General features: G+C 37.8%; 2 protein-coding genes across 2 annotated transcripts in view; one reads left to right on the forward strand and one right to left on the reverse strand.

Moving 5' to 3' along the window:
- On the reverse strand, window positions 1-11,410 carry LOC136243546 (coiled-coil domain-containing protein 63-like). Its single transcript, XM_066035059.1, has 17 exons — window positions 11,277-11,410; window positions 7,973-8,072; window positions 7,793-7,923; window positions 7,632-7,740; window positions 6,123-6,309; window positions 5,813-5,880; window positions 5,690-5,768; window positions 4,722-4,871; window positions 4,552-4,599; window positions 4,431-4,464; window positions 4,295-4,377; window positions 4,159-4,239; window positions 4,024-4,111; window positions 3,707-3,870; window positions 3,565-3,659; window positions 3,391-3,475; window positions 1-254 (listed from the first exon to the last, which is right to left on the reverse strand). The coding sequence occupies exons 1-17, from the start codon at window positions 11,332-11,334 to the stop codon at window positions 153-155; spliced, it is 1,662 nt and encodes a 553-aa protein (XP_065891131.1). The 5' UTR covers window positions 11,335-11,410; the 3' UTR covers window positions 1-152.
- The window catches only part of LOC136243545 (uncharacterized), a 23,471-nt gene continuing 18,458 nt past the window's right edge, over window positions 11,392-16,404 (forward strand). Inside the window, exons 1-4 of the mRNA XM_066035058.1 lie at window positions 11,392-11,574; window positions 12,231-12,283; window positions 12,388-12,443; window positions 13,369-13,500. Coding sequence (XP_065891130.1) covers window positions 11,486-11,574; window positions 12,231-12,283; window positions 12,388-12,443; window positions 13,369-13,500 — 330 coding nt within the window. The 5' untranslated portion in view covers window positions 11,392-11,485. The remainder of the gene's footprint in view (window positions 11,575-12,230; window positions 12,284-12,387; window positions 12,444-13,368; window positions 13,501-16,404) is intronic.

Genomic DNA, 16,404 nt, shown 5'->3' on the forward strand with positions numbered 1-16,404 from the left:
GAGAGTTATACAGAGACAGCCTGCGCTAGGTGGCTACCACCATAGCTAGGGAGCCTCTTTTCATAAATTTTCAACTGTTTTCAGCCTCCATTATACTATGTAGTTGTTGCAAATGATGTGTGTTAGATACAGTATGAATATGTTCATATGTGCTATTTCTTTCTCCTGTCAGATCCTTTGGACGTTGATGCTGTACTTGAAACTGTTCCAGCTGTACCTATCTTCCTGGGCATAGCAGTCTCACGATGTGATATCTGAAATAGAAACATAAAACAATATATACAGTTACAAGAATGTCGTATACCAGCTACCATTATCTTCTTTAACACACCACAATGACTGCTCAATTAGAGTATTTCATCCCTCCTTTAGAGTAACTGAGTAGAGTCATGAACTTTTCAGTTGCATGAACATTTCTCCCCCATAATACTTTAGCTCAGGGGAGGTTGGTCATCATTCATTTGATCTCAAAAAAAACATGTTGAGTTAATTCAACATTCCTAAAGGACAAATTGTAGCCAAAGCCATTACAAGCTATCTCAGTACAACGTGCTGCTTTCCTGCATAGAACTTTTGGGAAATGCGTGTTTACACAAACAGGCATGCATGGTGACATTAGGTGAGGTAAATTAACTACAACTACGCACACGCACACACACACACACACACACACACACACACACACACACACACACACACACACACACACACACACACACTTGTTACAAAACGATAAACAACAATGACCTGTTTCTGTGTTTCAAAATTCTTGCCACTTTATGCTAAATAGTGGGGCCAAAACTAACTATGTAATAAGTAACTTTTTGGTAAGGAAACATGTAAACCCTTTACAGACTTCACAATGTAACCCATAACTTGATGGTGGTTGCTTCTATCAACTTGTGACATGACCCATTTGCTTTGCCATTAAATTTTCTATCAGGGCATATATGACTCATGTGATTACACAAGATAAAACCCCAGGTATCATTTTAGCTCTCATTACATTACAAGAAGTAGAGAATGACGTAAATTGTGTAGCCATAGGACATACGCTTCGAAAGTTACAGCACTTTGTGAAAGGTAAGTGTATTTATTAAGTTTACATCCAGTTTTTTCTGAACTCTAAGTGGGATTTAAGAGTTAAAGAAGCCTTAATACCTGGAATAGTGTTTGGTTGTGCAATCGCAAGTCATACAGTTATGATGCGTGACCAACCTTCTCTGAGCTACTCTCTACTATAATTTAAAAAAATCATCAAATATAATTTCAAAAAATTAAAGCATATAGACAATGATTGGAAAACAACACAAAAACCTGACTTGTTTGCACAAGCATGCATTTTGAGAAAAACAAAATATTAAAAAAATCGTAAAATTATACATGCTACAAGAAAAAAAACGTAAGTTTTATTGGGCTATTACTAACAGAAGGAAGACTCAAATTGGTTAAAAATGTATTCACCTGCTCATGGAAATCTTAGTCTTGTTTCTGTGGCCCCAATAGTATGCGTGTCACATGTATGATGCCATAAACGTAAACAAAATCATTATTTCTTCAACTAAACAGCCTCCACACCCGCATGCATAAGTTACTACAGGGCTAAAACTATACCTTGGTTGATTTGCTAATCCATGGTGAACATTATAAGCCCAACATTGTAGACTAATGCAATCAGAAGTTATGGGTGCGAATGTAATTGCCTGTAGCTTATTTTCAGTATAGTCGCTTTACAAATCAATCATCTTGCTCTTCCTACTGTATAGCACTATAAACCCAAAACTACTCACCACAATAGGCTGAAACTTTGCAAACAAGTCTGGTTTTCGCTGAGACGGTCAGAATTAGTTAATGCACCAATAAGACACTTTGTGACTAACCAATTTTCAAAATACATAAATCAAAATGGTAGATAGATAGAATAAAGTGTAATTCTTAAATTACACATATTATATTGTATGTGCAACAGTTTATTGCTATGAAGTACCATGCTCTGCTTATTGCTCTAGACAATAATTTCAATACAATACAGGTGGTTATCTGGACCGGTAATGTGCAACCATTCAATATACAGAGCCTCATTACAGAAGCACAAATATTGTAACTAAATAAACAAAATCACCAAAACTATATTTTGGTGTTCCTGCCTGCTTGACCAGTCACAACAAAGTTAAACAAAGCAGCGTATGGCCACTGCTTTACACCACAATAACAAGTTTTTGTGTGGCACGTGCATTTTCTGATTCCAACAAGAGTCTACCCTCTTGCCTTTTTATCTTAATTATATGATTGCCTTCTTTGTGCAAGGAACTATACTATGGCATTAATTTTCTGTATCAAACTAAATAGATGCCACAAAACTATTTGAAGTGCACACACTACTGTAACCAGAGCATGGTAACCATGCGTGTAAACATGATGAACACACTCCTTTAATGATCTAGCTGTTCTTATACTATCTGCAGTTTTGCTGTAAAAAAGACACAGCAACCACAACCCTATGTACTAGAGATGAGAAGCAAGATCGAGACACTGTAATAAAGCAGTCACCCTAATACAACAGCCAATAGAACAGCTACATGTGTATATACAAAATAAATAAACTAGATTCATTAAGTTTAAGGATCCAGTAGTAAAAGAATGGTGTTGCTATGTGGGAAATCCCTACTTTTACATTGAACAAATGGTGGTAACATGCCGATGTATCACTTAACCCTTATTAAACCTGCATAATCCAGAAAACTGGATTTAAACTTAACAAATATGCATGTCTTGCACAAAGCACTGTAACTTTCGAAGCATTTATCCTATGGCTACGCAATTTACGTCATTCTACTTGTGATGTAACAAGGATTAAAATGATACCTAGAGTTTTACCCAAATAAGCACTAAATGATGAGGCCAAAACAGCCGTGAAAATAACTTTTCGGTAAGGAAACATGCAAATCTTTTACATAGCTTTATAAAATGGTCAATAATCCAATGGTGTTTGCTCCGATCACCTTGCAACAACTTCCATCTGATTCGCAGATAAATTTTCTATCAGGCCATACATGACTCACGTGAGTAAACCCACAATCGAAATTAAACACGTGACAAGAATTTTGAAACATGGAGACGCAACTCGTAGCTGTTTATCGCTTCATAACAAGTAAGCCACTGTAGTTACAGTGTTCATTTAACCTTAGCTCAGTGAACAGACTTTTGATCGATGCATATTTGTAAGAATTAAGTTACCTCACCTAGTGTCACCATGCATGTCCACATTGTGTAAACATGCATTCCCCAAAAGTTCTCTGCAGGTTTAAGGGTTAAAGTATACTCATAGTCAATTTAGATAAACTAAGGCACAGATAAATAAAGGTAGGGTCTATGTACTGAGGAACTCACTAATTTCATGACTTTATTCTTCAATTCATCCTGAGTGAGCGGCTTACTGTCATCATCAGCTATTAACTCCGAGTCATAATCATCACTATACATACAAGAAAAGATTGCGTGGATACATATGTACATGTGTGTATTTGTGATACACTAGAGAAAAACACACACTGATGAACTTACAGTGTTGAAGGTGGTAAAATATTAATCGGCTTCAGACCGGATGATGGTAGATTAGCTGTAAAGAAGTTCTTGACAGCATCAGGGTTATCAGACTCCTATTATAAGGATGAATGATATTGTTACATGTGCTATCTGTTGTCACCTTGGCTTGTATGAAAGACTGCAGGTGCAGCAGCTCGTTGCACCTCTGCTCAATAATACCCATGTATTGTAGGATGTTGTTATCAGTTACTCCAGCATGACCTCCTAACAGTTCTGTGATGGCTGTGCTGTCACAACCAGCCTTGTTGAATAGTGACTCAACCCCTGAATAGATACAACAGTCTATATGACCATACATATATAGTGTTACAAAGTGCTTTTAAAATCTCTGGACACACTATGCTCACTCTACAACATGCTCACTCTATGACACGCACACACACACACGCATGTACACACATCAGTACACATTTATACCTCCTTTTAGCTGCTCTAGCACGCGAGTAGAAGCAGAAAACCTTGTATCATGAGTACCTTTCATTTTAGTCGTTTCATCCAATTGTTCCTGTGTGTATTACAGTCCAACATATTGTACAAAAATTTCACACGTACCTCTAATTCTTTCAGTATGGCTTTCCGTTTCTCCTCCATCTCAATATTCTGACTTTTAAATCTTTCAATCTCCTGCTGTACCTGTATATACACACTCAACTGGTAGATGCACTGAATTAACATAGCTCAACCTCACCTCTTGTATTTGCTCTTGAACTAACTCTATTTCATTGTTCAATTCATTGACGTAATTGAACAAGGCAAAATTCTGGTCCTCCACTAAAACAAATAACATGATGATATTAGTGCAACTGATACATAGCTACACATACCTTCTATAAATTTGTTCACCAGTTTATCAATATCCTAATGAGACAGACACATGATAACATTAACACTCTTTACTGTCACACTTAAAAGGTTACCGCATAAACATATATTGTAAATACTTACAATAATGCCTGTAGCTTCTTGGATTCTCTCAAAAGCTTCTTTGTATGACTACATTAGAAACAGACAGCAATTATACACCAAAACAACAACTCAATAGATAGCCAAAAGCCTATAGTTTTATAAAATACAGCTAGGTATCTGACAGCCAACACAATGGGTCATGTACACACCTGGACTGTTGATTCCCTTTCATTCATCTTCTCTGTTTCCTTCTTTGCTTTCATTTCTTCAATGTATTCATGAGCCTCAGTACGTTCCTGGTCCTTCTTAGACATGAACTCTTTCAACTTGCGATCGTGGTCAATCACTCGCATCAGTTCCTAGACACATGACAACCATAAAGAGTTGTACATCAGTACCGGGAACACATGGTAAAACTGCAAACATCACGGTACAACCATGATGCTTTGTTTAGACTACTGTATTTCTGTTAAATATACCGCACCTTCAATATAGTATGTATGCATTGAACTGGATCCTCAAAACATTTAATAACTCATGGATACAATTACACATGATCTTGCTGCCCACTAAAAATATTTCTAAATCTTTTTGTTCAAACGGTTAACACAATATTTATGATCAATTTAAAGTTTCACTATACATTTCTTATACGGAAGCCATTAAAGTGCACCATTGATTACAACCCTTTTTAATGGAGCTGAACCACACGTGTCTGTTGTCGATACCTTTACTGTCACCACTGGCTTGCTGAAATATGTTAATCCTCTTGAGAAAAAAATCCACATCATTTTTAGCTGTTATTCAGGATCCAGCTCAACTTGCATTACATTAATTTATAGATTTTAGTTAATGTGGAGATGGTCCTACATGAAGGGCAGGTACCAGTGCTAGTACAAGAATTAAAATCCATGCAAAAACAGCCTAGCTATTAAAAAGAGCGTGGCACAATTATGAAATTAAAGATGGCAGCCAGAAATGACTGCAATGCTGTTAATGCCAACCAATTTTAAAAAATGGTAAATGGTACATTATTAAAATTAACATCATTGCAGTCATGTCTTAGCAGCCACCTTACTTTTTTTCACCCAAGCTTTTGAAGGGTGTACCTTTTTATAGCTTGGCAGTTTTTTTTTTTTTGTTCATCTATACTGCATACACACATATTCATACATACCTTTAGTTCCATATTGTATTGGACTATTTCTTTTTCTGTTTTCTCCTTTAATGCCAACTTTTTGGATTGAGCATCATCTCTGGAGCAACAAAGTAACAGACATTGACACCAAGTGAACACTACCTAGCATCGTGTGCCTGTGTAGATATCTCAATCATCTCTCCCATTGCTCTCTTAACTTCCGTCAGTTCCTGGAATAAAAACAATAAACATTAAATGTCCTGTTTATTACGACAATGATTGTAATATAACTTTTAATGTACAAACTTTAAACCCAGTTTCATTACTGTACGTAATGTGTAGACAGACTACAATAAACCTTCCCTCAAAGTATAAGGATAATGACATAACCACATATTTGTGTCTAGTTAAACATGGATTGTCCCCATAGCCACACTATTATCTTCATCAAATAGCAAAGTATTACCCATACCTTTTGTAGACGGTTAGACAGTCCTTCAAATACACTTCTTTCTCTCCTCAAGTGATCTATCAAGTCACGAAGTTTAGCATTTTCAGCCAACATGGAGTTGAACCGGACACATGACTTGTCTAGTCTGTTCTCGATCACTCTAACCTGCTTCTGCATCTTAACATGTTGTTTTTCACTCATCAAAGCACTACAGAATCAACACCACAGCATCATCATAGAGTGTAGGAAATTGTATGTATGCACACATTAAAATACTTAAACTGGTTGATCATTTCAAGTACTTAGGATCATTGGTTGAGACATGTGGTAGAGCAGCTGGCAAGGTTAGCTGTAGGCATCCATAATAACATTTTGCAGTGTTCGAAACTCTGTATGCTGCATCAGATTTGACATTAAAGAGAACAGTCAGATATATTGTGTTGGGAGTGTTGCTATATGGTGCTGAAACCTGGGACCCCACCCAAGAATTGGTTAGTATGTTGGACAGGTATCACCGAAGATGTAGATTGAGTCTACTGGTGATTTACTGACACTGTATAGATCGAGATAGTTAGGGCAAGTTGCCTGAATGTCTAACACAAGAAGCTGAGTGTTTGGTTGGCTCCCTCAGTAGTGCCCTGCTCATGATGCCAAGTTCCATTGGTGGACAAGGTCCGTCAGGCAGCACATGATGGCGCTACCTTTCAATGGACCATTTTGTACCACCTTCCATCATCTTTTTGAAGGAAACTTTACAGGAAAAATGTACTACCACCCGTCCCAGTCATTGACAGAAAAGAGTGAACACATCCTTTGCTGGCTTCAAGTTCAAGCATATGTGACCGGATTTCACATAACAAGGCTTCCACACACACAAAATCAAACTTACGATTTTACCAGAAATGGATTGCTGGTCTAATACACTATCATATTTCACACTGTACTTCCTTCAGCACTGACAAGTCTGGTTTCTGTAGCAGCTTTCTTCCGACCCTGTCAAAGCCACGAGTGTGAGATTGGCACCATTAAATGGCCATGGCTTTGTGATAATGGTGTGTAGTGAGCTGGGACTTCACAGAGAGCTCGCCAATAGTGTTCTCAGTCAATTTGGAGTAATTTGAGGGCCATGGAGAGCCCAAACTTGGCCTCTGGATTCCAATCGTCTTCTTACTCCATTTTATACCCGTATATTAAGACCACCGTCCACCCCCACCCTCCCACCCTATTACTACCATCTGTGATATTATTACCCGCTCGAAAAAAGCTGCTCAAAACAGGGCAAATTTTGGGTATCAGAAATGTATACACCCACTCAGTGATAGCTAGTGAACAGATGAACAATTGGTGCAAATTTTGTTTGCACAGCTGTAGGCACTGGGAAGTTATTACACAATGATTCCTTAAAATCGCCATATCTCCTAACAAAGCTTTGTGCGTCGAAGCCTTGTTTTGTCAAATTCAGTCACATATTATGTGCATATTGCACTGCATGGGTGACTATGTTTCAAGTGTATTGCAAGTACACCTTACCCTCCCATGTCTTTTCTCTGTTTTGAAACCATCTTCTGCATTGTCCTAACATGTTCTTCAAGTTCCATGACTTTCCTTTGCTCCTCTACAACCTTATCGTCGTACTCAGCTGCAGTGGTTATAATATATAACATGTAGTAAGTCATTATGAGACCAGCCACCTTGTGTTGATAGCAGTTCCTCAAACTTCCTCGTCACCATTTGGTCCCGACGTTCATTCTGCTTGCTGCCAGCCAGACTGAGATTTTTCCTTAGCTCTTCACTCTCTTTCTCCAACATCATTATCATAGCCCTGTAAAGTGAGTATACATCATGTGTGTTACGTGGTGTGTATGTCATACTGTTGTTTCCTGATGTCATTTTGTGATGATTCAGTCAGGGTCTTCCTACTTCCCTCAGACCTCCTGTAATCTCTTTGTAACTTGACCAGCTCTTCCCTAGCTATAGAGTAAAAAAATGCACACAAAATAGAATGAGTAGTAATACCAAAATGAATCACCCTAAGATACCTAGCTCCTCCTTCAACTACAGGTGTGAATGTTGCTGGTAAACACCACAAGGCTACCACTAATAGGCTGACCACCCCTTGGTCTTGTAATCCACCATACTGGCTTCAACCATACTGGCTTCAACCATACTGGCTTCAACCATACCCTGAGGTACATGTATAGGTGAATACCTATCCCATAGCTACAAGTTGTGTACTTATCCCATAAAAAGTCATAATGTAATATCAGTATAATCTTATTTTCTGTCTGACTACTTATTTCTGTCTGACTACTTATTTTCTGTCTGACTTTCTTTTCTGTCTTCACAATAGAGTTACTTGTTAAAAGATTGGCACTAAGCCTAATACACATATTATCTCCACATACTCCTACACAAGTACTTATTTGATGGCATTAGGATAAAGTGGAGGATTAACTGTGTTGACCAAAAACATACACAGAGAGTAACTGGTATCTAATGTGTGGGAAATATCATTTCATTGGTTTAAAAATAAAAGGCACATGGGATTTCAAAATTTCCAAAAATAGAGATGTTCTGAATCATTATTACTCATACTGAGAGCACTGCTTGTCCCAGTAATGTACTGGGATATTTCTAAACCTGCCTGTAAATTACAATATTGCGACTTGCCTGAGATCACAAGCTGCAAAATTCAACAAACTCCAAGTACAGTATAACATAATAATAATAATTTCATGCACTTATTAAGCTAGAGGTATTAGCCATGTGTCATCAAATAAATATGTTTCTCAAAGAAAAAGGTTAACCCCAACATTTTGGCATCAACACCAAGCAATCAAGTATTGTTTCAAATAATTGAAACTGTAGTTACACATTCCAAAACCTTCCTATCTATAAAAAGTATTTCATATCCATATTTCTTATAAACATAAATGAATTCCCAATTACCAGTATCAATCAATGCCAAGCATAAAGTACGGAAACTAGCCCACTATTGGCATGCTCGCTAAAACTACTACAATGTTGTCTCGGTAATAATATAGCTATCATCTTGAAGGTGTCTAATCACTGGACTGGACTACTGGACTGACATATTTTCAATTATAAGGGTTGGGTTACTGTACATTGTGACAACATATCAGCACTGAGTAGCTGCAATAAGCCAAATGGACAGTCAGATAGAGATGTTTAGATGTTTCTTTTACTGTTGGGCATATACAGTCAGGTTTATTATTGTAATACAACTTTCACAGTTTTCTATAATGTATATATGGTGACAGGAATTCACGATAATATGACTGGGGATACAAAACCAGGGACAGGGCATGCGGATTTGCCTACCATAAAAACCTGCATGACCTGTAACTTTCATTTTTACTATGACGATGCAAGTTCCCACTCTTATTAAATGGCTAGCTAAATGGCATTTATATGCAAGTTACTGGATGTATATATTCCATTCTAGTAATGAAATTTAACCTGTTATGTGATGGGATGTAGTTGTGTCCACACATCTGGTATATAATATTATAATAGGCCTAATGGTCACCATCATGTTACTAGCAAGAGTCTGACATTGTTAATAGAGTCTTGCTTATAGAAAACCTTGTTTGCAAAAACAATTCATTCCAGTCCAGTCACACCACCAAGTTATCATGTAACCATTGAGGCATGCTAAACAACCCTGCCCTATTGGTTAAAGTAGCACAGCCTTGATTAGCCATAATAAATTCATGATCACAAAGGTAACTACCCACATCCATTACAAGCAACTAATTATGCAGCCCAGTTATTTTACTGAAATTGAAAAATCAACAAATATAATTGTGTCACTTTTTAATGGTTGAATTATTTAATTATTCAGACAATGATTACACTTAATAATCAAATCAAGAAATTCCACTGTACAAGTCAACAATATACATTGGTACCTACCATGGGAAGCAGAGAGCCCACCCAGAACCTCACAGAGACAAGTTTCTATCCATACAAGTGCTCATGGGTAGACACTTGGTCTGCCGACACTTGTCCATCACCAACAATTAACATATGGTACCACAATATGGCATCACTAGGCTTGCTCTCCACCTCAACCCCAACATGGGGAGGGATAAAATTACCATTTGTCATTTTATTTTAAAGCTGATGTGATTTGTGGTGCCTAACCTTATATGGCTCAGGAGACAACTAAATTAGGTCATTGTGGGCGGTAACATTTTATCTAATGTATTCTACAACAAAATGTGAGGGTTGTTAAACCTACATGCTTTATAAGTTCAAAAAGTTGCAACCAATCACAACAGCTGTAATTGTTACATGAGTGTAACAATTAAGTCAACTGTAGAAATTTTAAAATAACTAATGAATGTCCTTTGAAGTTTCACAAGAAAAAAATAACTCTTTTACCAAACTTTGCAAAAGTTTTATCCCTGTTTCCTTGTTCTCTAAGCCTCGACCATTACCAGAAGGCAGAACTGGGGTGGAGACAAGTGGGTACCAATGGACACCATTGATTTGCAGAAGAGGTGTGGAGTGGGTACACATAATTAACTTCAGCAATTTAAAATCCTCTGACAAAGCCCAGGAAAGTTTTTTTTTGGATTGCACACATATTTATAATTGTCACAGATGATGACCTTTTCACAGTTAATTGCCCACATTACATGACAAGTAACTTCTTCTACCAGCAATGAAAATGTCCTACAATACAAAAATAGTGTGTTCTACAATGCTAAAAGTGTTGCAAGCAGACATATGAACTGCAAATTGGAGGGCACTTTAACTGCATGATGGCTAATAACTGCTAGCTGTGTGGTGATGATACAGCTTACCGGAGCCTTATGAAGACGTACTCAAAAGATCCAAAACTGAAGCTACCCTAACTACTTACTACATACTAGTCAGCAATCAACATTGCTGTTCCAACCCACAAACAGTTGATAATGCTCAATACTGTTGTAAGAAAGAAAGATATTTTTATTAATGTTGTGACAAAGACTGGACAGTAAACAACAAATTCTTTATCTCATAAATGTAAACTAAACAAACACTGCATGCATGCGATGCGGTCTATCCGAGATTCATTCGAGACATCATAGGGCGTATCTCCCTCCGGGTGAATATAAACCCAAAGCGCTTCAGTGAAACAAACAGTTTTATAACTAGTCAGCTCACCGAGAGTGTCAATTTCTGATTCCGTATCATCAGAATGTCTACTGTGAACGCGGAGCATCTTGATGTTTTCGCCAGCCCAACTTTGTTGCTATTGGTTACAGCTTGCTTGCGCACGTGACTTTATTTGAAAGTCATGTGAGATTTACCGGCACGTGTGCCTTCTCCCGGTTTTATGGCGATCCGTTGGAGTACTTTGTGATCGCTTTGTGATGTCTCAGGGCTCCCAATGCAGCCTACCTCTGAGCCAAGAGTCGTACCAGACTCTCGTGTTTCTGAACCAGCAAGAAGGAGCGAATTTGTAAGCATTTTATTTGCCGTTGATTTTTGTTTTTGTTTGTGTGTATGTAACGTTTTCCCTAAAGAATTTGTCGTAGGGGGATTAAAATAATTCGTTTTGTTAGTACAGGCATGTACTCGGTTAGTTAATTCTATAATATTTTGGTTTTGTTGAAATTCTCTCGACCCAACCCCCCAACCCCTTTTAGTGATTGCTGTTGTTTGTACCGCCATTCAGCGTTTTGTTGATGTGTTTGTGATGTTATTGAATGCTGTCTTGTTTACAAACACACTATCTGTAATAAGTTTATAAACGTGCTTTCTGTTTCACTGGACTCGCATATAGGTTTTCAAAATGGTGATAGGTTCACTTGAATTATTGGGCTTTAAAATTTCTTTTAGTACCTAATGTACTGATGCAATTGGGAATGGTTTATGGTGGTATAGATTCATTTTGTGGTTGCCATGTTTCTTTACCATCTGTTTTTCAGTATGTCAAGTTGTTGTGTGACAGCAATTACTACTGCTAATGATTTCACTTATGTCACAAACCCTAGAAAACCTATACACACACACCCAGGTATTAGCAGGGCTTTGTGGTTGTCAGGGGTTGTGCCCCATCTGCCAGCGTAAAGTGAATTACATGGTGTTTATGTAGTTTCTGTTCTTTTCAACTAGATTTCCCCAGCAGAACCAACTGTTTCGGTCTAGCGTCACCACCCCTGAACATGGTAATATGCCATTGTTGTCACAGTGAATAAAATTAAGGAATTTAATTTAAATGTTGCGTCAGATAGAGTAGTTCTCTTATCACATGTTATTATTTTTGTTCCAGATGGTACCATGGGTACTAGCGAGATATTGATCACAAGAGTGGTAGGGAACATGCAGGTAACCGTGGTTATGTTCTAAACTTGTTACGCCTTTGTGTAAATTAGGTAATCGGGTTTGTGGATGATAAAGAAAATGTGGTAGTTTCTCTCCAAGCTTTTGGCCAGTCATGGCTTCTTGAACTATAAACTGTCATGTGTTTCTTGAGCTGGAAACTGTCTTGTGTTTCTCTGAGCTGGAAACTGTCTTGTGTTTCTCTGAGCTGGAAACTGTTCTTGACAAATTAATTATAATGATCTAACATTTGTTTTGTATCTATCAATGCTTTCTTGGAATGCTAGGCTCCAAACAGGAAATGTGTTTTAATTTTGTTTCTATGGGATGCCCTAGCTAGCTGTCAAAATATTTTTTTAATAGTGTACATTGTGGTACAGTCAGACAGCGCCTCTCAGTTTACATAAACCTTTTTGAGGTCATACCCACACCACAAAACTTTAAGAAATGTGGGCAGTGTGTTGTTTGTACAAAACTTAAGAGCAAATAATATTTTGTTTGTGGCTATTTACCTCTAGCTGGTCCAGCCTCTTTATTTTTTACCATTAGCTGATGATTGTACTATATACTGTGTAAGGCTTTACACACTGATTTTTTTCATTTTGAGGTGACTAATATGGAGCCACTTGTCTAGACCATAACGCATAGTTTGGTTTTACACTTTCACATCTCATTTTTCGTTGTGGTCAAGATAAACAGGTCACAAGTAAACTGCTTTAAAGGTTAATAAGCTTTTATGTAATTGGGCCAGAGTGAGACACCAGACAGTTAGTCAAAGTCCCACTGTTAAGTCCCACTGTAGCCTTTCAGTGCATACACTGACCTGTTAGATCAAGGAACTTCTATTCAAAGGTGTATGATATTACACAGGTTTCACTGTGGTTGTGAAGATATAGTAGTGTTTAATGATTATGTGTGTCACCTTGTTTAGCCTACTGCATATGCTTGGCATGCCCAGCCCATGTCACCTGGGCAGACGCCCGTTTCACCCAACAGTGATGTTGGATCTCATCATAGCCAACCACCCACTCCTTGTTTAACACCTCGCAGTCTTCCCAACCAAGTGAGTCGATGTGTGTGAAACGCCACCATGTATTTGAGTATTATATGCTGTAGTGTGTGTATGTTCTGATGTGTACTTGTTTAACCCATTTGTAAAACAGTACATCATTGACGTCAAATCTGGGGTTTTCCAGTTTGTTATCATGGTATAATTACACATACGCTTACAAGCTGAAGTGTCACAACAACAACAAGAGATAGCTCAGCACTTTTACTGTAATAGGAACACAGTTACTCAAATCTTTTTTTTTTAATCCACCGTTTTTCTCGGTAGTACCAAGCATATGTGTCAACATATATAGGGTCCTGTTACAGTTGCACATATGCTTACAAGCCAGGATGGCTGAAGGGTCTTGACTGTTGATAACAGTGTCACAACAACATGCTTCAGGACATTTACTACTATCCACTGTAATAGGATGCACAGTTACTTGAATCTTAATTGAATTCTATTTTTTTCTTGTACCAAGCACATGTGTCAACATACGTAAGACAATGGACTAAAAAAATCCTGGTGTAGCATGGCATTCATTTCTACCTATGGTTTTAAATTAATTTTGCAGGTTGAAACTCTAGTCTCAAGTATTTTATTGGCCTAAAATGGTTATGTAATTGCTTTTTGCAGTGTATAAAGTAAATTGTTTTGGTTGGTAACTTGATAACATGGTTGCCATTGGAGTTTTGTAATAAGATATTTTTTGTTTACAGTATCATGGCAAGAACACAGTATAGGTGTACTACTGGATTGGCTACTGTAACCTTTCAAAGTCAATTTTATTGTGCTTCAAAACTTTCCCTGTGTATGTACTTGAATGCTTCTCTTCTTTCCCTGTCATGAGTGCGTTGCTATGGATTTAAAGGTTAAATTTGTATATAGTGCAACATTGTCTGAATAGTTATACTCATGCATAGTTAGAGGCCTGCTTGTACAAGCCTTTTGCACCTGCTAATTTATAGGTTAAAGACCAGACAGCACCTTAGTTGGTTATGTGTGCAGTGAACCTCTGAATTAGGGATACGGTAGAAAAACCTTGAGTCCTGGCTCCTAAAATGGTTCTAACAACACGTGCGCGCGCGCGTACACACACACACACACACACACAAACTTAATTATAAAGTGTCTAGTGAGAATAGTGAGAATATATGGTGTAGTGACAGTTCTCTTTCACATCATGGAGACATGGAAGAGTGAAAAGCTTGAACAGCATCAAGGGGTCCCTTGGAATATAGTGTAGAATGGCATTGCTCTTTTAGCTATTACATATATATTCTCTTTTCTAATTGTGAATATAATTCTGCATTATATTGTAGAGTCATGCTCCAACAAATTGAGTCACCTGTATAATCCACCAATGAAACAAGAGAAAGGATAACCAATGTCTTACAACCTCACATGGCCTATCTCCTGCAGGCCTACCATACAATGCTGTTCAGTCAGGGTTAAAGAAATGTAAACATGTGCTCATATGGGAATCTAATTTTAGTATCAAAACATGGTGTCCAGTAATATGTTTTTTGAGAAGTTTGTTGAGGGACAGATCGCCCTTATGAACCACTTCAGTGTGACAGCTAATTGTTGTCGTCAACTATTGAAAATATAAACATCATTGTGTCAAGTTGTACTACAGGAAATGGTGTAGCTATTTAAAGCGATTCACTTTGAACAGATTTTCCCACAGTAGACTGTGAATTTGTGAATCATTGTCAAAATGCTTTGAGTAAGAATTAACAGGCAACACTTCTTGTTAGTATACTGTATGTACTGTACTTCACATCCTCCACCTCCTCACACATTCCCCAGTTACACATGTGTGTGAAGAGTACAGGGAGAAGTGATTAGGTGCTATGTATGTATGGTGGTCTTAGTCCATTAGTGATTTGTTGCTACACTCTCTGGTTTATGATTAGGTCACAGGACCAACAATGATGAATCTGGTCAAGCATTATACAGCTGAAAGTGTAACTATTGTGTCTATCACCATTACATGAGTCATACCAGTCATTTCAGAACCTAGAAGTGTTAATTTGTTTTGTATTTTCACTTTCCCACTAAAGATGTTCCTACTTCTCTAACAATGATCTGATCTTTAGTATACAAAAGACTGTGCTGTATTCTAGTCCCAGTTTGTTCACTTCAACACCCAACTGCTTTTCAAATAGTGTAAGTATGTGTTCACATTTCAATGGTTGCACTAATAAACACAAATGGTGGTAATAAACTACGTAATTGTGTCTGCCAGTTAGTGCCATTCACCTCACAGGCAGACCACAGCTAGCAGACTATTCTGGTCCAATTCATAGCTAGTTCTCCAAAGACAGCAGCAAAGTTAATAGTGATCATGAGACATTTCCATTGGTTTTTAAGAGGTCCTTTGCATTTGCACTTCACCCTTAGCTTCATTGCTCAAATTATGTGCCTAAACACTAGACTGGCCACAGCACGTGTGTCTGTATTTCAGTTAAAAGTTCTAATAGTGTTGTAGTCCATTTGATCTGTTTCTGATGATGGTGATGGTACTCTGCTTGGTATCTTAAAAAGTTAATACCCAGTAATTCTGAGGGTGCATGATCCAGAACCCACTTTGCTTGTTTCTGCCGTGGTAGGCCAGAGATATCACAACAAAGTGGACAGCAAGAAGCTTTTTCTATAGGTCTTGGTGATAATACACAGCTGTGGAGCCCATGCTACACTGTATGAAGAGAAATTTTGGCAACAGCAGAATTAGATGAATGACCAATTTTCTCCATCTGTAGAACATAAACATACCGTATGGGAGGGGGGGGCTCAATGGGCGAGATTTGCAGATTTTGCGGTTTTGTAATTAAAAAATGAAAGTTTGCCCTTGAAAGCTATTGCTAGCTGGGTCCGACTCACCTTATAGAATACCCAAATTGGTTCATATGT

The sequence above is a fragment of the Dysidea avara genome, chromosome 13 (assembly GCF_963678975.1).
Source record: "Dysidea avara chromosome 13, odDysAvar1.4, whole genome shotgun sequence".
NCBI classification, from domain to species: domain Eukaryota; kingdom Metazoa; phylum Porifera; class Demospongiae; order Dictyoceratida; family Dysideidae; genus Dysidea; species Dysidea avara.